At 46.2% G+C, this 22,378-nt stretch overlaps 1 protein-coding gene and 1 long non-coding RNA gene across 2 annotated transcripts; one reads left to right on the plus strand and one right to left on the minus strand.

Annotated features, from left to right (window-relative positions):
• The first annotated feature begins 9,288 nt into the window (after positions 1–9,288).
• Positions 9,289–10,105, plus strand: LOC143962835 (uncharacterized). The gene is made up of 2 exons (XR_013270808.1): positions 9,289–9,602; positions 9,740–10,105. It is a non-coding gene; the product is annotated as an uncharacterized LOC143962835 (long non-coding RNA).
• Positions 10,106–13,773: 3,668 nt separating this feature from the next.
• Positions 13,774–16,914, minus strand: LOC143962828 (uncharacterized). Its single transcript, XM_077472302.1, has 2 exons — positions 16,773–16,914; positions 13,774–15,748 (listed from the first exon to the last, which is right to left on the minus strand). Exons 1-2 carry the CDS (start codon positions 16,782–16,784, stop codon positions 13,805–13,807), a joined length of 1,956 nt encoding a protein of 651 aa, XP_077328428.1. The 5' UTR covers positions 16,785–16,914; the 3' UTR covers positions 13,774–13,804.
• Positions 16,915–22,378: the final 5,464 nt, after the last annotated feature.

Consider the following 22,378-nt stretch of genomic DNA (forward strand, 5'->3'; position numbering starts at 1 on the left):
TCTAGGAGCATAAACAACACCTCTAATTTCCTAACGACCTATTACATTTGTGAAGGCCCTGGAGCACCAGGACAGTAGAATTACCCACAAAATTACCCCATTTTGGAAAGCAGACACCCCAATGTATATTCTATGAGGCACAATGAGTCTTTTGAACAGTTCATTTTTTTCCACAAGTCTTCGGAAAACATGGAAAGAAAATGAAAACATTTTTTTTTTACACAAAGTGGTCAGTTTATAAGGTATTTCTAACTCAAAGCAAAGCATGTACATAGCAAAAATTACACCCCAAAATACATTCTGCTACTAATCCTGAGTATGGCGATACCACATGTATGTGACTTTTACACAGCATGTCCACATACAGAGGCCCAACATGCAGGGAGCGCCATCAGGTGTTCTAGGAGCATAAATGACACCTCTAATTTCCTAACGACCTATTACATTTGTGAATTACCCATGAAATGACCCCATTTTGGAAAACAAACACCCCAAAGTATATTCTATGAAGCATTATGAGTCTTTTGAACGGTTAATTTTTTTACACAAGTCTTCGGAAAACATGGAAAGAAAATTAAATTAGTTTTTATTTTTTTACACAAAGTTGTCCATTTATAAGATATTTCTAACACATAGCATGTATATAGCAACAATTACACCCCAAAACACATTCTGCTACTCCTCCTGAGTATTGCGATACCACATATGTGAGACTTTTATACAGCCTGGCCTTATACAGAGGTCCAACATTGAAGTGGTACCTTCAGGCGTTCTAGGAGCATAAATGACACATCTCATTTCATTCCTACCTATCACACTTTTGAAGGTCCTGGAGCACCAGGACAATGGAATTGCCCACAAAATGACCCCATTTTGGAAAGCAAACACCCCAATGTGTATTCTATGAGGCATGGGCTGCAAATGGGTACTCGGGTACTCTGACGAGCTGGTGACAGGTACTCTGTTACTCCGACGGGTTGGTGACAGGTACTCCGTTACTCCAACGGGCTGGTGACAGGTACTCGGGTACTCCGACGGGCTGATGACAGGTACTCGGGTACTCCGACGGGCTGGAGACAGGTACTCGGGTACTCCGACGAGCTGGTGACAGGTACTCTGTTACTCCGACGGGCTGGTGACAGGTACTCTGTTACTCCGACGGGCTGGTGACAGGTACTCTGTTACTCCGGGCTGGTGACAGGTACTCTGTTACTCCGACGGGCTGGTGACAGGTACTCTGTTACTCCAACGGGCTGGTGACAGGTACTCGGGTACTCCGACGGGCTGGTGACAGGTACTCGGGTACTCCGACGGGCTGGTGACAGGTACTCGGGTACTCTGATGGGCTGGTGACAGGTACTCGGGTACTCCGATGGGCTAGTGACAGGTACTCGGGTACTCCGACGGGCTGGTGACAGGTACTCGGGTACTCCGACGGGCCGGTGACAGGTACTCGGGTACTCCCACGGGCTGGTGACAGGTACTCAGGTACGCCGACGGGCTGGTGACAGGCATTCGGGTACTCAGTTGAACTGTGACAGGTACTCAGATGAACTGTGACAGGTACTCAGATGGGCTGTGACAGGTACTCGGGTACTCAGATGGGCTGTGACAGATACTCAAGTACTCAGGTATTCAGATGGGCTGTGACAGGTACTCAGGTACTCGGGTACTCAGATGGGTTGTGACAGGTACTCGGGTACTCAGATGGGCTGGGACAGGTACTCAGATGGGCTGTGACAGGTACTTGGGTACTCAGATGGGCTGGGACAGGTACTCAGATGGGCTGGGACAGGTACTCGGGTACTCAGATGGACTGTGACAGGTACTCAGGTACTCAGATGGGCTGTGATGGGTATTCAGGTACTTGGGTACTCAGATGGGCTGTGACAGGTACTCAGGTACTCGGGTACTCAGATGGGCTGTGACAGGTACTCGGGTACTCAGATGGGCTGGGACAGGTACTCAGATGGGCTGGGACAGGTACTCAGGTAGGCGGTTATTCAGATGCGCTGGGACAGGTACTCGGGTACTCAGATGGGCTGACAGGTGCTCAGGTACTCAGATGGACTGTGACAGGTACTTGTGTACTCAGATGGGCTGACAGGTACTCAGATGGGCTGGGACAGGTACTCGGGTACTCAAAATGGGCTAGGACAGGTACTTGGGTACTCAGATGGGCTGGGACAGGTACTCGGGTACTCAGATGGGCTGTGATGGGTGATGACAGGCACTTTGATGGGTGGTGACAAGTACTTTGTGGGTGGTGACAGGTCCACTTTATTGGGGGGGTAATCAGTGTGTGATTGGTGTACACTAGGTGGTAACGGGATGTTATCGCAATTTGATCCTCACACACGATCAGTGTGTGAGGCGGAGAACCCGGTAACATCTCGTTACCGTGGTTTGTTTATATTCTGTGACCGGCTGTGATTGGACACAGCCGTTCACTTGGTAAAGAGACAATTTCATTGGCTCTTTACTACGATCGGGGCTGGGCTGTGTCAGGGTGACAAGCCGCATCCCCGATCGGCGCTCTGCATGCGCCTTAGGCACGTGTACGAGCCCTGTAACAGCACAGTACATGTGACCGCCTGTGATTGGGCACGGCCGGTCACATGTATCAGGGGGTGGATGGGGATGAAAATCTCACAGAAAGGGGATGGGCTGTGTCCGAGGGACACACCTCATCCACGATCACCGTGCTGCGGGCCCCCCGGGGAGCGGAAAAATACCGAGGCAGTCATATGACGTCCACCCAGGATGCGAGATCCCATCTGTGGCCGTCATATGACTATGGCCGGGTATTGAAGTGGTTAACAGTCTTCCATTCAGGTATCGCCGGCTGTTGCTGTCCCCGGCAGAGTGCATTTGATATCACTCTGCCTGTGGCAAGAGATGGCGCTATACAGGAAGCATCAGCTTATACAGCTCTGCTCCACAGCTGCTTGCTTTGCCGGCTTCATTAACACAGATGCTTTGGGATGGCGGGTCTGCAACCCATGATCTGGGCTTGCCAATCTGCCATCCCACAGAAGGAGGTCGCGGGCCACATCAGAGGGCTCCGTGGGCCACTGGTTGGGCACCCCTGCCTTAGACCATTCAGAGTAAGAATAGTTAACCACTACTCTCTGAATTTGTTTTTTAGCCAGTTTTCTATCCATTTACAAATTGATCTTTCCAAGCCTGTAGATTTCACCTTACATAGGCTACTGTGTGCCAAAGTCCATCCAAATGTGCATGCTTATGCCCATGAGCATGTCCCCCTCTCTCACCCCTCTCCTCCCCCCTTTCTCCAGGGAGAAGGAGAGAAACCTTTTCTTTCCCCCCTCTCTTTCTCTCCTCCCCCCCATCCCTCCTCATCTCTCACGCCCATAAACACATCCCCCTCTCTTCCCCCAGGGGGAAGGTGAGAGACCTTCCTTTCTACCCTCTCTTTCTGTCTTTTTTCTCCTTACCCCCCCTCTCTCACGCCGATGAGCACGCCCCCCTCTCCTCCCCCATTCCCCTAGGGGGATCTACAGAGGCCTTCCTTTCCACCCTCTCTTTCTATCTCCCCCCCTCTTACTTCCCCCTCTGTCTCTCACGCCCATGAGCATGTCCCCCTCTCTCACTCCTCTCCTCCCCCATTCCCCAGGGAAGGAGAGAGACCTTCCTTTCTCCCTCTCTTTATTTTCCCCCTTACCCCCCCTCTGTCTCTCACTCCCATGAGCACGTCCCCCTCTCTAACCTCTCTCCTCCCCCATTCTCCCAGTGGCAAGGAGAGAGACCTTCCTTTCTCCCTTCTCTTTCTATCTTTTTCCCCCCTCACTCTGCCCCCACTCTCTCCCTCTCCTCCAAGTATCACCCACCTCATTCTCTTCACATTACTCATTACTTCCTCTGGATTAACTGTGGGTATAGAATTGGGTATATTGGGGCGTGGCCTGGACATGGCGGAGTGGAGAGGTGTTTGAGAGGAGCTCCAGGCCGTCACCTATCCTACCCAATCTATTTTGCTCCTTTGACTGCATTATGCTCTCCTCGAGGAAGCGCTCATCAAAGAGAAAAAAGAGGTCCACTAAACAGACCCCTTCAGCATCTCCGCCCGGGGGAAATACAACGTTTATTCCAGCAGTTACAGTCCGTCTCCCCGGACCGCAAGATGGAGGAGGCACATGCTTCCCACAGCGCAGAACATGATACTCAACCTGCTTTGCCGTCAGGCTCCCAAAGCCCTAAGCTTTACCGCAGCACCCCGTCAGCTATCTCAGCGGTACCGGGAGGGTCACCACAATTTCCCCTGACATATTTGGCAAACGAAGAGCTGGGGGCCATACTCCGAGCCCTCCCGACAAAAGCAGACATTGAAGCTCTGGTCGGGCGGGTTGAGGCGGCGCACCATAAGGAGTTACAGGCAGTGAAACAGGAGGTGCAGTCCCTATCCACCAGACTTACAGCGGGGGAGGGTTCTGTGTCGGCGCTGGACCGCTGTCAGGGCTGGCTTAGCCCTTCCTTCTCTGGGCTGGCTGCTCAGCTGTCGGCTAATTGCCAGCTCTCTTCTCTCTACACAGCTACCAGCTGTTCCTGATGATGCTCGTCTGACCTGCCTACTTAAAGCCTTCCAGCTCACTTCACCTCTCCCTTCGCCTTGGTCACATCACTCGAAACCATCTCCTGCGGTTTGTCTAAAGACTCACTTGCTGACATCCCTTCTGGCTCCTTATCCTGCTTCCTGTTGCTCTACTTGGATCCCTGACTTCTGGCCTGGCTGACTACCCGATCTGGTTACTGGACTATGGTTATGTTGACCACGCTTTTTCTATTTACCTTTTTATTTTTATTAATAAACAAGTGTGATTTAATTGTACTTCTGTCTCAGTCTGATTCATGGTTTCTGACAACCGCAGAGTCTCGGAGCTAGAGGCACATCACCGTTTCCAGACCGAGAGAACAGTGGACATGCAACTACACCTGGAAGAGATGGAGGACAGAAGCCACAGGAATAACCTGTGGCTCCGCGGCCTCCCGGAGGCTACGGGAAAGGTGGATCTTGAGGCAACGGTGGCGGTTATCTTCCGCAGAGTGGCGGGAGACAAGCTACAGGGCCGACTTGCATTCGACAGGATCCATCCTGCACTGGGACCCAGGTCGGAGGACCCAGCCAGACCGCGGGATGTGATTTGTAGACTACATCACTACACCCACAAGGAGATTGTGGCGCGGAAGGCGTGGGATGTCCAAGACCTGGAGTTGGATGGAGCACAGCTAAAGATCCTGCCTGACATATCCAGGGCAAGTTACAGTGCAGAGCAATGCTGAAACCCCTCTTGGATCTGGTGAGGAGACGAAACATCACTTACCGTTGGGGTTTCCCCCTATCGGTCACCTTCCGGCGGGATCAACATTCCTTTACTCTTCGCTTGCCAGAGTCACTGCCAGCTCTCTTTGCATTTATGGGGGCTGAGCCTATAGAGATCCCTAACTGGCTTGGTTACATTCCCGGCTTCCAGGGTCGCAGGAACAGCGCTAGCGTGAGCGGGGGATTGCCTCCCAGACCTCCGCGAAGTTGTCGGCGCTCACGCACAGCATTCCCAGAGGATGCCCGTGAAGCGTAAGTACATGCTATGCATCTTTCCCCTGGCCTTGAACTCATACTTTTGGTTCCTCCCCAGTCGCTCTGCAGGTGAAGGGTATACCCTTGACTTGAACAGCCCCGGAAGCTGCCGAGCGGATTCTGCACACCAGGACCTAGCGGCTTGACTTATGGTTCCCCCGCTGACTTGTGGCCCCCCCTTTTTTTTTCATCTGAATATCGGCCATCCGGGGACAGCTTGGGTTAGGGGGAGCCGTAGGCCTCCCTATTGATCATTGGGTTTGACCCCGGCCATCCCTGGGGGGGCTGGAGTTCCCTCCCTCTGGGCTGTGTACACCTGGATATAGATGGGGCGGATCAAGCCCCTCCTAGGCAACTGTGAGTCTCTGTTACAGGAGCCTCAGCTAGCGTGACATTCATGCGCTTCCCCTCACACCACTGCTACTCCCCGGGGCTTGCCTATATAGGTGGGTCAGAGTTTAACTTTGACTTGGGCTGGTGGGTGGGTGGGATGTTGATAAGAGGTGTCACCTGTACGGCAGTGTTCGGGTTGGGGGCCGACTGTTACCTCCTGCTGTACTCCACCCCCTCCTCCTCCCGGCATTGCTTGTGGGGGCGGGGGTCTATGTGCTAGTTTATTGCCCACCTGGGGCGGTGGGAGTGGGGTTCGGGGTGGACATATGCCCAAGCGGCCGACCTATTTGCAGTTGAGACTGCCTGGAATGGCTCCAACTCTGGACCGGTACGCCACTTTTGATCCCTGCTATACAGAGCATACCGGTGGAGGACAAGGGGGATCCCTCACGGAGTCCCCACCGCCTTCATGACTTTCTGGTTAGGGGGGCAGCCTGACTGATATGCTTAGACCCATCTGGTGGACCGAGAGCATTGGGGGACATGTTCTACAAATAGCACCAGTGGGGAGGTAATCTATTGGTGAAATGTTAATAAGATGGAGGTTGGTGGCCAGAGGGGTTCTTATACTTTTGTTTCTGCTTTTTTGAAAAGAATTGCCTTGCCAGGGTTGAGTGCCTAATGTGGGGTATCTGTTAGGGTATCTCTTGACGGCTCCATGTTATTGTTATTTTTCCTCTTTGACCATGGAAGTTTCAAGCTTTGAGTTCGGGTGGGTGGGGAGGCTGGGGCCCCTCCTCTCTCTCGGTTACAGTCCTACCTTACCCCCAAATAGGCCTATGCACACCCCCAGGATCTGGAGGGTAGTGTGTCAGTTCAAGTTTTAATTTGTCTATATAGAACGTCGGGTCCTATACTTGGGACCTCCACCACTACTACTTTTCCACACACAGGAGAGTGGCCCTACCTTGTAACTTTTCCTTGGGCCCCTTTCTTGTCCTAGTCGTTTTCCTTTCCTCAACTCCTGTCTGTCTCATCTAACCTCATTCCCGTGCTCCCCTCTTCCTTCTTGATCTCTCCCCCCTCCCTTGCACAGCCGAGGTGATGGATTCTATGAAAATAGTTTCGCTTAATGCCAAGGGCCTGAACATCCCAGAAAAAAGGCGCATGCTTATGAATGACCTTTGGAAGTCCCAGACAGACGTAGCCTTTATTCAGGAAACTCACTTTCAACATGATAAATACCCACTTCTCAAAAACAGATTCTTCCCCATCGCATACCACTCTACCAACTCAATGGCCAAAACTAAAGGGGTATCCATTCTAATCTCTAGTAAACTCCCGTGGAGGTGTCAGGCAGTACTAGGAGACCCGGAAGGCTGATACATGTTCCTTAAGGGGATTGTCGGGGACGTCCAAATGACCCTAGCAATGGAATTTGCGCCCAATGAACACCAGGGCACTTTTATCACACACATTCTTAACAAGCTGAGTGATTTTACGTCGAGCCAGTTGATTCTGGGTGGAGATTTTAACATGCCCCTGATCCCCACATCAGATACTTCCACGGGCCTCTCGTCAATACCCCCGTCCCAGCGAAAGCATAGCGCCTGCAACACTCGGGTGAACGGGATTACACATACTATTCGCATACTCACAAACTCTACTCCATAATTGATTACTTCTTGATACCCCACAATCAACTACACTCAGTAACTAACTCCTCCATAGGCCATATTACATGGTCAGACCATGCTCCTGTATCCTTGACCTATACCCTTACTGGGAGACAGAAGGCCAACTCACGGTTCTGGCGGCTGAATGAGAGTCTCCTCCAAGTACCTGAAATCTTGAAGGAAGTAACTAATACTCAACTTGTGTGTTGTGTTTTTTTTATTTTTTTTCCACAGGTGAATGGGTAGGGGTACATTGTACCCCATACTCATTCACATAGGGGGCCGGGATCTGGTGGCCCCTTATTAAAGGGGGCTTCCCGATTCCGATAAGCCCCCCGCCCGCAGACCCCGACATCCAACGGCCAGGGTTGTCGGGAAGAGGCCCTTGTCCTCATCAACATGGGGACAAGGTGCTTTGGGGTGGGGTGGGGGGGCGCGCGGCCCCACCTTCCCCAGGGCACCCCCCATGTTGAGGGCACGGCACGGCTCAGGAGGGGGGCGCTCGCTTGTCCCCACCCCCTTTCCTGGCTGGCCGGGTAGCGTGCTCAGATAAGGGTCTGATATGGACCTAGGGGGGACCCCCACACCGATCTTTCTGCGTAGGGATTCCCCTTTAAGTCCATACCAGGTGACGGGTCCAGCGACGCTTCCTTAACTGGCCCCGGCTACCTGGAGCCACGCTCAAAATGAGCGGACTTTTCTCCGGGCGGGAAAAGTCAGTTCATTTCAAAAGTACGGCGGCCTGGTGCACACAGGGCCGTACTGACCGCCAAAATGCGAGCGCGGACTTTTGGGTAAAAAAAAGTCGGCCGGAGCCTACACACGGGCGGATTGTCCGCCGGACTTTTCCACCGAATTGTTTGATCGTGTGTACGAGGCATTACTACATTATTCTTCCAGGAGAATGATGCACCAGACTGTAACCCAGGCTCCCTATGGGAAGCCCACAAGGCAGTCCTGAGGGGACTCTTAATCAGCCATGGAGCAAGAATAAAAAGAGAACGATCAGCACAGCTTTCAAAACTCTTGGCTTCTTTATCGACTACAGAGGCATGACACAAGCATGCACCCTCCCAGGCCCTAGAGTTAGAGCTTGGGACAATCCGTAAACACACCACAGACCTACTGCATTTCAAGGCCAAAGCGGCCATACAACATTGCCGCCAACTCGTGTATGAGTCTGTGGACAAATGTGGGAAAACGTTGGCTAGAGCTGTCAGGGAACTAAAACAAGTTGCCTATATCCCTCATATTACCAGCCCGAATGGCCAGAAGGCTACCCTCCCACAACAGATTTCAAATGTATTTGGCGACTTTTATGCTGTTATATAATTTACCGCGAGGTCAACCCGCTCAATCAGATGTTGACGACTATGTAGCAGGCTCCCAAATGCCAACCCTCCCTACAGATGTTAGAGATGAGCTAGAGACACCCATAACCTTAAAAATGGGGGGAGGGGGGAGAAGGGAAGAAAGTGGGACTTTAGATGAAGCACACAGCAAGTAAACAAGTTGGTCAAGCGACTAGAAAGTTATATTTATTCATATTTCATAATCGCTTGGCTTGGACACACTGGGGAGATGGACTGGCGCTAATCGCCGGACGGCTGAGCCGCCCAGGTGAAAGTATTCCTCTCGTCGGTATTGTCTCGGTCAGCGTGGTGCTGGGGGCAGGACAAAGTCGGTGCACCTGCTCTACGTGACGGATCATGTTCACTTTTTCATGGCCCATTTTTTGGCTATAGGTACACTTAAATGTTAATTTTTTTTTTCTCACCACTTTGACACACATTATTAATATATTTTTATTTTACATTTTTCTCGCTTAGGCTCCCCTTTGGGATTTTCATTCACACTTCACTTCACACATGCAAATTTTCACTTTGGAGGTGCCTGTGGTGGGTATCGCCCATGCTGGCCTTTGTGGTGACCGGGAGTTGTGCTCTGCGATGTTGTGGCGATCTCCGATGCTATTCTGCTGGTGTGTGGGTGCAGACGTGAGTTGGATGCATAGCCCTCATTAACTATAAAATTATACTTTTTTTCCTCTTATATTTCTTACTCAATCTCTGTTATTTTATTTTTTATTATTTTTTGTTCATTTTTTTTAATTCATTTTTTTATTTTATTTTAGATTTACTCCATGATTTTGCTCCTGATGAGCGGTTGTCGTGCCGCGAAACGCGTCAAGATTTTATCATTTTTTATTTCTACTTTAATCATGGAACAATAAGACATCATTTGATTTTATTTGTATTCAATATAATTTATTATGAAATTATGAAAGTGTACTATATGCATTAATTATCATTGCTGCTTTTTTCAAATGTTAAGGTCTGTCGGATTGGGATACATTTTCTATACATTGTATGCTTATCCAAGATCCACCTTATAGAGGTTTGATGCCCAAAATGTTTTTTTAGAGGCTTGATGCCCAAAATGTTTTATGGTGGATTATGGATTATGAAATATGAATAAATATAACTTTCTAGTCGCTTGACCAACTTGTTTACTTGCTGTGTGCTTCATCTAAAGTCCCACTTTCTTCCCTTCTCCCCCCTCCCCCCATTTTTAATATTTTGATAGGGATGGAGGCGGGCACGTCTTTGATGCTCGCTTCATTTAAAGTCCCAAAATTGTATTCTGCTTACACCCATAAACTTAGAAGAGCTGCAGACGACCATCAGTTCCATGAAATTAGGGAAAGCCCTGGGCCCAGATGGATATACCATTCATTACTACAAAATCTTCCTTCCCATTATAGGCCCACGAATGGTAGCGTTCTTTAATTCAATTGGGACAGAAGCAATCCTTCCCAGAGACATGTTAAAAGCCCACATTTCCTTGATCCCCCAAAGAGGATAAGGATCCCACCCTGTGCGGAAGCTATAGACCCATATCTCTGTTCAACACAGACTTAAAATTGTACACCAAGATCCTGTCTTCCAGGCTGGCAAATCATCTCCAGTCTTTAATCCATCTAGACAGGTGGGTTTCATACCCACCAGGGAGGCTTGAGACAATACCATTAAAGTTTTAAACCTCCTCCATGTTGCCAGCACTGAGGGCTCTCCCTGCGTATTTCTGAGCACCGACGCTGAGAAAGTGTTTGACAGGGTGAACTGGAAGTTCATGCTTGCAGTGCTCCGTCATATAGACCTGGGAGACAGGATGCTCAATTGGATCAACAGTATCTATTCTAACCCCACGGCGCAGGTGAAAGCAATGGCCTCCTCTCAGCTCCTTTCCCTATCATGAATGGAACAAGGCAGGGGTGCCCGTTGTCCCCCCTCCTATTTGCGCTCTCACTAGAGCCTTTTCTATGCAAAATACGCCTGAACCCTGATATTCAGGGCCTCTCCCTAGGTGGCATTCATTGTAAAATCTCGGCTTATGCCGACGACCTGCTGTTTTCTTTGACCAATCCTAGGATCTCCCTCCCAAATCTTCTTAAAGAATTTGATGCCTATGGTGCGCTATCAAATCTAAATATAAATTTTTCAAAATCAGCAGCCATGGGAATAGCCATCGCCCCTTCAGTAATGCGTTCAATGCAAGCCCACTTTCGTTTCAGGTGAACAGCTGTAGCACTAAAATACTTAGGAACCATATTCCAGTAGATATGAGCTCAACTTCCCCCGTATCTTGACCAAGGCCCACACCCTATTAGAAAACTGGAATAGAGGGCTGCACTCGTGGTTCGGCAGATGTAACCTCCTGAAAATGTGTATCTTACCCAAAATCCTCTATCTCCTCCAAGCCCTTCCCATTCATATACCACACTCTATCTTTAAGCAGGTCCATGCCCTTTTTTCACGCTTTATCTGGGCCAACAAAAAAACACACTTAAATAGGGTACAGATGTCATTGCCAAACAGCAGGGAGGCTTGGGAGTACCAGACATTAAACAATACTTTCAGGCCACACACATAGGACGCTTGCTAGACTGGAGACGAAATAGAGGGACTAAACTATGGGTGCAGATTGAGCAAGCTCAGACAAACATCCCATTAAAGGGAGCGTTATGGTGCTTCGCCTCTCTCCCCTCAAGACTGAAAACACATCCACTCATGGGTACCACACTACGTCACAGTAGACAGACGGCTGTGCAGTCGTCCCTCACTTCGCACAACTCTCCGCTCTACCCAATTCTGGGACATTCTGATCTTACACCAGGCCTTCAGTCCTCTGAGTTTGGTGGGTTGCGGTGCGCAGGGTTGGACCATGTCGCTAAGTTTGTAATAGCGGGACGTTGGCTCACCTTACCAGAACTGACTGAGGGGGTAGGCACCTACCGACTACCCTTCTGGAAAGTGGTGCAGTTACACCACTTCCTTCACTCGATCTCAGACACGCAGGACTTTGCCCGTCCACTAACCACTTTTGAAGAGTATTGCACAGGTACTGAGCCACTGGCAAGAATCCTGTCCAAAATGTACTCGCTGATTAACTCGCCACCCACACAACCTTATCTACTCGGTCTGGCTGGATGGGAGGGCGAGCTTGGTTGCAAATTTTTGGAAACCCAAAACAGAAAATCGTAAGCTGTGCGGTCAAAACGTCAATTTGCACAAAAACACAGGAGACTAACTATAAAATCTGGACGAGGTGGTACCTCACGCCTTCCAGGTTGCACAAATGCTTCCCCAACACTTCGGACCGCTGTTGGCAGTGCGAGCAGGAGGAGGGCACAATGCTTCACATCTTTTGGTCCTGCTCTGAACTCTAGAATTTTTGGAGAACAGTTAGGAACTTTACCCAAAGATTTACGGATTATTTAATACCAGATAACGCAGCCTTCTTCCTCTTACACCTGTCAAAAATACAGATCAAAAAATACAAGAAATCACTGATTCGCCATCTTTTGAATGCAGCGAAGGCATGTATACTGCTTCAGTGGAAACAGCAGAGCCCGCCGACAGTGGCAGATTGGATCCGTAAGGTGGAGGAATGCAGTAAGCTAGAAGACTTGGTACTTACTGCATAACATAAACACGAGAAATACTTGTCTACCTGGGCTATCTGGAACCTCTTTATTTACTCAGATGAGGGAATTAACCTCCGAGGGCCATAAATGGCCAATAACCAGCTATAATTTCATGGCACAGGAGGCAAATTCTGGCGCCACCTCTCACCTCGGCTAACGAACCCCCCCACCTCTGCTTTTCTCTTTTCTAACTTTGCCCCCTCTGTTTCTTTTCCCATCTTAACACCTATATTTTCAATGGACTCTGTAATGTTATCTGTAACCTAAATATGTAGAAACTGTTTTAAGTACACATGTTGCATCTTCAGATTGGTTGTAATGCTGGGAACTCTCCCTTGCATCAAAAAAGAATTCGGTATATTGGATTGTACAATATTTTTTATTGTATTCTATTCTTCTCTCGTAGTTTCATAGTTATTAAAGTTGAATAAAGACACCAATTAAGCCAATTAAATTAAAGCCAATTAACCTACCTGCATGTCTTTGGTTTGTGGGAGGAAACCGGAGTACCCGGAGGAAACCCACGCAGGCACAGGGAGAACATGCAAACTCCAGGCAGGTAGTGTCGTGGTTGGGATTTGAACCAGCGACCCTTCTTACTGCTAGATGACAGTGCTAACCACTACACCACTGTGCCGCCCAGAGCCCTGCTCTGCTCCATATAGCCTCTTCTCTCATGCGATCTTCATCCTTCTCTGTTCCATTTTTTCCCTTCTCTTCGTTCTTCTCGCTTCTCCTCTTCTTTTCTCCATTTAGCCTCCTCCCCCATTCCCCAGGTATGAAGGAGAGAGACCTTCCTTTCTCCCTCTCTTTCTATCTTTTTCCCCCTTACTTTCCCCCCACTCTTTCCCTCTCCTCCAACTATTACCCCCCTCATTCTCTTCACATTACTCATCTCTTTTTTCATCTCTTTTTTCTTCAGCCCCCTTCTTCTCGGCTCTTCTTCCCTTCTCCTTTGTTCTTCTCGCTTCTCCTCTTCTTTTCTCCATTTAGCCCCCTCTCTCTTAGGTAAGGGGGGAGATAGAAAGAGAGGGTGGAAAGGGGGTCTCTCACGCCTATGAGCATGTCCCCCTCTCTCACTCCTCTCCTCCCCCATGCCCCAGGTAAGAAGGAGAGAGACCTTCCTTTCTCCCTCTCTTTCTATCTTTTTCCCTCTTACTTTCCCCCCACTCTCCCTCTCCTTCAACTATCAACCCCCTCATTCTCTTCACATTAATCATCTCTTTTTTTCATCAGCCCCCTTCTTCTAGCCTCTTCTCTCATGCGATCTTCTTTCTGCTGCATCCACTGTTCTCTTAATTTTTTATCCCTTCTTTTTGCCTCTTCCTCTTTCAATTTGTCCTCCCTTTTCTGTACCTCTCTTTCCCATCTTTTCAGTTTTTCTCTCCTCTCCTCTGCTCTTTTACATTTATCCTCCTCTCTCTTGCGATCTTCTTCCAGCTGCTTCTCCTGTGCTGCTTTTCTGTTTTCCCATTTTCTCACCTGCTCAGCTCTGAATTTGTCCATCCTTCTCTGTTCCTCTTTTTCCTGTCTCTTTCGTTCTTCTCGCTTCTCCTCATCTTTTCTCCATTTAGCCTCCTCTCTCTTGCGGTCTTCTTCCAGCTGCTTCTTCTCTTTTGCTTTTCTGTCTTCCCATATTTGTGTCTGCTTATCTCTGAGTTCGTCCAAGATTTTCTTTTCCTCTTCTTCCCTTCTCTTCTGTTCTTCTCTCTTTTCCTCTGCTTTTCTCCATTTAGCCTCCTCTCTCTTGCGATCTTCTTCCAGCCTGTTCTCCTCTTCTGTTTTTCTGTTTTCCCATCTTTGCGTCTGCTTATCTCTGAGTCTGTCCATTGTTATCTGTTCCCTTTCTTTCTCTTTCTTCCTTCCTTCTCTCTTCTCCTCTGCTTTTCTGCATTTAGACTCCTCTTTCTTGCGATATTCTTCCAGCAGCTTCACCTCTTCTTCTTTTGTGTTTTCCCATTTTCTTGCCTCCCCATTTATGATTCTGTCCAGCCTTCTCTGATCTTCTTCTTCCCTTGTCTTCTGTTTTTCTCTATTGTCCTCTGCTTTTTTCCATTCAGCTTCTTCCCTCTTGTAATTTTCTTGCAGCCTCTCCTGCTCTAGTCTTTGCATCTTCTCTTCTCTTTTTCTGTTTTCCCATATTTCCGCCTCCTCAGCTTTTAATTTTTCCTCCCTTCTCTGTTTCTCCTCTTCCTTTCTCTTCTGTTTTTCTCTTGTCTTCCTCAAATTGGCTTCCTCCCTCTCAAAATCTTCTTCCAGCTGCTTCTTCTCATCTCTTTTTTTCTTGTCCCATTTGCGCTGCTCCTCATCTCTGAATTTTTCCTTCCTTCTCAGTTCCTCTTTATCCTTTCTCGTCTGTTCTTTTCTCCTCTCCTCTGCTTTTTTCCATTGAGCTTCCTCCCTCTTGCGATCATCATCCAGATGCTTCCTTTCTTCTCTTTTTTTCTGTTCCCATTTGCGCTGCTCCTCATCTCTGATTTTTGCCATCCTTCTTTGTTCCTCTTCTTCCTTTCTCTTCTGTTCTTTTCTTATCTCTTCTGCTTTTCTCCAAGTAGCTTCTTCGTACATGCGATCCCCTTCAAGCTGCTTCTTTTCTGCTCCTATTCTGTTTTTCCATTTTTTCGCCTCCTCATTAATGAGTTTTTCCTCCTTTCCCTGTTCCTCCTTATCCTTTCTCTTCTGTTCATCGATCTTCTCTTCTGCTTTTATCCAATTGGCTTCCTCCCCCTTGCGAACTGCTTCCAGCAGCTTCTTCTCTTCTCTTTTTTTGTTTTCCCATTTTCTCTTCTCCTCCTCTCTGCATTTTTCCTCCCTTTGCTGTTCCTCTTTTTCCTCTCTCTTTTGTTTTTCTCTCTCCTCCTCTGCTTTTCTCCAATTGGCTTCATCCCTCTTGCGAACTGCTTCCAGCAGCTTCTTTTCTTCTATTTTTTTGATTTCCCATTTTCTCTCCTCCTCCTCTCTGAATTGTTCCTTCCTTCTCTGTTCCTCCTTTTCCTTTCTCTTCTGCTCTTTAGCCCTCGCCTCTGCTTTTCTCTGTTTCTCTTTAGCCTCCTCTCTCTTGCGTTCTTCTTCCAACCACTTCTCCTTTACACTCCTTACTTTATCCCATTTGCTCGCCTCATCAACTCTCCTATAGTTGATGGTGTTCATTTTTCCCTATGAATGAAAAGAAGAAGATCAGCCTAAATTCATATTTAAAAGTTGCGTAACATTGGCATTCATTTGGATTTTGTTTTGTATGGTTTATTATATGATTGTGAAGTTTCTGAAAAAAATGTTCATATTTGATCTGCATTACATGAGGTGAATGTAAACTCATATTCTATGTCTGACTATGTTTGGCATCGTTCCTCGCTGTATACAGTTTTCTTAAAGTGTATGCTGAGCCACAACCTTTTGTTATAATTTTAGATAGTATAGGGAAGAGTTAAAACCCCTATGGAGTTTTTCTTTTTTTCCTGTGATCAGGAGATTTCTCATCACTTCTTGTCCTAGAGATGCAACGGGAAATTTGAGAAAATCTCTCTAAAATGAATGTAATTTCTATCTTAATTGTCACAGGATTGGGTGTCCCCATTTTAAGACTTTACCTCCCCAATTGCTCAGAATTTTTTAAATTACCACTCCTAAGCGGCAATACAGATAACAATAACAACTCAACACAGTGTCTAAATTCTCACCACTCTATACAAAAATTATAAACGTCTTCACATAGAATTTTAAAGGACAATTAAAGTCAAGAACAAACATTTAATATGTTGAAGTTAGATAGTCCTTAGATGTGATGGCTGCTTTAGTTTTCATTTTTCATGATTTTCAGCAAGTACAGAAAGTACCCGCTGACCTGTCAAAAAATGCTGTGAATAGACAGCATTATCAAATTAATTTTTTTTCTGTAAACTGCTAATTTTCCCATCTCCCATGTAATTGGAATAAACAAAGGCAGACATGTTTGTAGTCCTGCCTGGGTGGCAGCAATGAGTTCTTACATAGATACAGTGGAGGAGTGAGTATAGTCACCCAGGGACAGGAAATGCGTTCTTCACAGGAAGTGAAAATGTAGCGAAAAAGTCTGACCATATTAGGTCAATAATGTCAAGAGCCTTTGTTCTCCTTTGTGTATGTGCAGTTGTGAGTGTGAAGTCATATAAGAATAGTGAAAAAATATATAGATACTTACTGAATAGCTCATCTTGAAATTTGTCTCTGAAAACTCCAAATAAAATCGGATGCTCTTTAAGACAATGAATACGTTTCCCAAACGTTTACCAAACGCCTGCTAAACCTCAAATTTCTCAAATCTCAAAAAGTTGTCGGCCACTAAATCTGTAAAGATAGAAAAAGACAATATTTAGTAATAAATTCTTGTAACCAGACATCACACAAAGTCATTGACCATAACTACAACTAATGTTAAACATTAAACAACTACTGAACAAGAGCCACAGGCAAAGGTAGTAACGTCTTGATTTTAACTGATTTTTAATCCCTTTTCCTTTAAAGAGCCGCTGACCACCTATGATGATGGGATCATTTGTTTAAAAGTTGGGAGGTGTGGGGGGGTATAGAGTGCCAGTAAACACCAATGATTGTGGGATCGATGTATTAAGGCCCCTTTCACACTGACACGTTTTTTCAGGCGCTACAGCGCTAAAAATAGCGCCTGTATAGCGGCTGAAAAAAGCGTCTCCTTTCACTCCAGTATGAAAGCCGGAGGGCTTTCACACTGGAGCGGTGCGCTAGCAGGACGGTAAAAAAAGTCCTGATAGCAGCATCTTTGGAGCGGTGTATTCACCGCTCCTACCCATCGAATTCAATGGGGCAGCGCAGCTATACCGCTGGCAAAGCGCCACTGCAGCGTGCTTTGCGGGCAATTTTAACCCTTTTTCGGCCGCTAGCGGGAGTTAAAACCGCTATAACGGCGGTAAAGCGTAAGTAAAAATACCACCGTTTTACCGCCGACGCCCGCACCGCCCCAGTGTGGAAGGGGCCTTAAGGTAAAGAAATGAGAGATAAAGGTAGCAAACCCAAACTCTCACTCTTTTTTTCTTCTTTTATATAATATAGTTATAATATATATATATATATATATATATATATATATATATATATATATATATATATATATATATAATGTAATGTAATATAATTCCCAATAATATGCTAGATAGAACCAGTGATGTCACTGCAGGGCTGAGGGAAAAGTCTTTTACTGCCCTTCCCCCACGGCGGAATAACCCTTTCACTTCCTTAGTGCAGGCTTTTCTACATTGGCTATGGCTGCTTTCTAAAGAAAACATACTCTAGGACTATTCCCAGCTTTGGATATCATGTACCGGCTTGCAGGTGATTTAAACTAAAAGATCAGGTGGAATCTAAAAATAGTTCAAATCACAGACTTGGCTGCTCCGCCCCCTTTTCTCCAATTAACTAATGTAATATAATGCAGTAATTGATCTAATATAATCATATCATTTGTGAAATGTTATGAATTACTGTGATAATGCAATGATGTTATTCATTAATATAATTAATGTAATTAGTGTAATGTAATTGAAAGAAAAATTGCCATATTGCAATAAATAATATTGTATGGAGGCTTTTCTACATAGACTATGGCTGTTTTGTAAGGAGAACATACCATAGAATTATGCCCAGCTTTGGTTTTCATGTACCGGCACCCTGCCCCCCTTTATACAAACACACACATATTCTACAATTTGTGCAGAGCAAAGCATGACCTACCTCCTCACACTCCCAGCAACAACTGACTCTGACAACAACTGGCCTCTCTTATATCTACTGCCGTTGCTATAGCAACTGCCAACTGCCACTCCTATACCAACTGCCAGAATCTTGGCATGTGTCCAAGACAATACCATATATGGGCATAGGAGTAAAGTGCCCAAGCCATGAGACCTGTGCAGTGCAATGGGGATATTAATGTAATGATAGAAATAATATAAATTGATGTCATTAATATAAACCATAACCAATGCTGGGAAGAGGGAAGGTCAAAGGGCACCACGTCCTAAATATATAGAATTTTTGTTTAGTATGGAAGCAGGACTTTCATGGTGCCAAGGGTAAATCAATGTTAGAAATTAATATTAAAAAAATTCAGGCAATTTAAACTAACATTTCAGTTAGGATTTAAAAATAATGCTGGCAGGTGATTTCATGTCCCTGTATATACAAAATATAACTGAATATTAGATACATTAATGGCTATCTGTCCATCCATATCTCATGTTAAAAATGAACTGCAAGACAAACTAGCATTTATTTTTAAATTCTTACAGTGGGGAAAAAAAAACTGACAGGCTGACCTGAGTCCAGGGAAAATGTAAAATCGTAGTCACATGACCAGAAATAAGGAGACTTAACCCTATCACTGCCAGAGCATTTTTTGCAAATATTTTTTTTTTTTATTGTTTACATGTTTAAAAAACTATTTTAGGCTTGAAGATGACATAAACCCCCCCAAATGTTATATATATTCTGAAAGCAGAGACTCTAGAGCAGCCTTTCTCAACCTTTTCAACACAAAGGAACACTGGTGGTCACTGGGAAGAATTACCTCCTTACAGATAGCTAAAAAGGATCAATGGGATAGGGAAATCTGTTTACATCTGCCGTTTCATAGAGGTGAATGGAGGGTTTGATTTAATTGGACAGAAAGGGGCCTTTCACACTAATGCAGTGCAGTGCACCTGTGTCTTTCCTGCGGATTAGCTACACTTTACCATAGACTTCTATTATATCCTGCAGGTGTGGTGCACTTTCTGAAAGCTCACCAAACCCGCAGGTAATAACAGAAGTCTATGCCTCAGTGCAGGTAACCTGAAGGTGCACTGCACCTGCGGATCAGTTTGAAAGAAGCGCAGTAACCACTACACAGATATGCCCATGTATACACTGCAATTTTAGTAATAAACTGACCTTTATTAACCACTTCAATACAGGGCATTTATACACCTTCCTTACCAGACCAATTTTTAGCTTTCAGCGCTCTCACATTTTGAATGCCAATAACTCAGTCATGCAACACTGTACCCAAACAAAATTGTTATCATTTTTTTCATACAAATAGAGCTTTCTTTTGGTGGTATTTAATCACCACTGGGTTTTTTATTTTTTGCGACATAAGTGAAAAAAGAGCGAAAATTTTGAAAAAAAAACATTTTTTTGTTTCTATGATAAAATTTTGCAAATAAGTAATTTTTGTTCATAAATTTGGGCCAAAATGTATACGGCTACATCTCTTTGGAAAAATAAACCAAATTAGAGGATATTATTTAGTCTCTTTGAAAGTTATAAAGTCTACAAGCTATGGTGAAAATCATTGAAAATTGATCACATCTGATCACACCTGATGTACTGAAGGCCTATCTCATTTCTTGAAGTTCTGAAATGTCAATAAAGTACAAAAACCCCCCCAAAATTTTTGGGAAAAGTAGATAGTCCAAGGTATTTAGTAAGAGGCATGGTGAGTTTTTTGAAGTTGTAATTTTTTCCCGCAATTCTTGGGAAAAAGAAGAATGTTTTTGTTTTTTTTGTTTTTACAAAATTGTCATAATAACAAGTTATTTCTCATACACAGCATATGCATACTTCCAATTACACCCCAAAATACATTCTGCAACTCTTCCCGAGTTTGGCAATACTACATGTGTGGGACTTTTACACAGGCTGGCCACACAGAGAGATCCAACATGCAGGGAACACCGTAAGCGGTTCTAGGAGCATAAACAACACCTCTAATTTCCTAACGACCTATTACATTTGTGAAGGCCCTGGAGCACCAGGACAGTAGAATTACCCACAAAATTACCCCATTTTGGAAAGCAGACACCCCAATGTATATTCTATGAGGCACAATGAGTCTTTTGAACAGTTCATTTTTTTCCACAAGTCTTCGGAAAACATGGAAAGAAAATGAAAACATTTTTTTTTTACACAAAGTGGTCAGTTTATAAGGTATTTCTAACTCAAAGCAAAGCATGTACATAGCAAAAATTACACCCCAAAATACATTCTGCTACTAATCCTGAGTATGGCGATACCACATGTATGTGACTTTTACACAGCATGTCCACATACAGAGGCCCAACATGCAGGGAGCGCCATCAGGTGTTCTAGGAGCATAAATGACACCTCTAATTTCCTAACGACCTATTACATTTGTGAATTACCCATGAAATGACCCCATTTTGGAAAACAAACACCCCAAAGTATATTCTATGAAGCATTATGAGTCTTTTGAACGGTTAATTTTTTTACACAAGTCTTCGGAAAACATGGAAAGAAAATTAAATTAGTTTTTATTTTTTTACACAAAGTTGTCCATTTATAAGATATTTCTAACACATAGCATGTATATAGCAACAATTACACCCCAAAACACATTCTGCTACTCCTCCTGAGTATTGCGATACCACATATGTGAGACTTTTATACAGCCTGGCCTTATACAGAGGTCCAACATTGAAGTGGTACCTTCAGGCGTTCTAGGAGCATAAATGACACATCTCATTTCATTCCTACCTATCACACTTTTGAAGGTCCTGGAGCACCAGGACAATGGAATTGCCCACAAAATGACCCCATTTTGGAAAGCAAACACCCCAATGTGTATTCTATGAGGCATGGGCTGCAAATGGGTACTCGGGTACTCTGACGAGCTGGTGACAGGTACTCTGTTACTCCGACGGGTTGGTGACAGGTACTCCGTTACTCCAACGGGCTGGTGACAGGTACTCGGGTACTCCGACGGGCTGATGACAGGTACTCGGGTACTCCGACGGGCTGGAGACAGGTACTCGGGTACTCCGACGAGCTGGTGACAGGTACTCTGTTACTCCGACGGGCTGGTGACAGGTACTCTGTTACTCCGACGGGCTGGTGACAGGTACTCTGTTACTCCGGGCTGGTGACAGGTACTCTGTTACTCCGACGGGCTGGTGACAGGTACTCTGTTACTCCAACGGGCTGGTGACAGGTACTCGGGTACTCCGACGGGCTGGTGACAGGTACTCGGGTACTCCGACGGGCTGGTGACAGGTACTCGGGTACTCTGATGGGCTGGTGACAGGTACTCGGGTACTCCGATGGGCTAGTGACAGGTACTCGGGTACTCCGACGGGCTGGTGACAGGTACTCGGGTACTCCGACGGGCCGGTGACAGGTACTCGGGTACTCCCACGGGCTGGTGACAGGTACTCAGGTACGCCGACGGGCTGGTGACAGGCATTCGGGTACTCAGTTGAACTGTGACAGGTACTCAGATGAACTGTGACAGGTACTCAGATGGGCTGTGACAGGTACTCGGGTACTCAGATGGGCTGTGACAGATACTCAAGTACTCAGGTATTCAGATGGGCTGTGACAGGTACTCAGGTACTCGGGTACTCAGATGGGTTGTGACAGGTACTCGGGTACTCAGATGGGCTGGGACAGGTACTCAGATGGGCTGTGACAGGTACTTGGGTACTCAGATGGGCTGGGACAGGTACTCAGATGGGCTGGGACAGGTACTCGGGTACTCAGATGGACTGTGACAGGTACTCAGGTACTCAGATGGGCTGTGATGGGTATTCAGGTACTTGGGTACTCAGATGGGCTGTGACAGGTACTCAGGTACTCGGGTACTCAGATGGGCTGTGACAGGTACTCGGGTACTCAGATGGGCTGGGACAGGTACTCAGATGGGCTGGGACAGGTACTCAGGTAGGCGGTTATTCAGATGCGCTGGGACAGGTACTCGGGTACTCAGATGGGCTGACA

The sequence above is a fragment of the Lithobates pipiens genome, unplaced genomic scaffold (assembly GCF_037356315.1).
Source record: "Lithobates pipiens isolate NorthernLeopardFrog02 unplaced genomic scaffold, aLitPip1_a1.2 Scaffold_8, whole genome shotgun sequence".
NCBI lineage: Eukaryota > Metazoa > Chordata > Amphibia > Anura > Ranidae > Lithobates > Lithobates pipiens.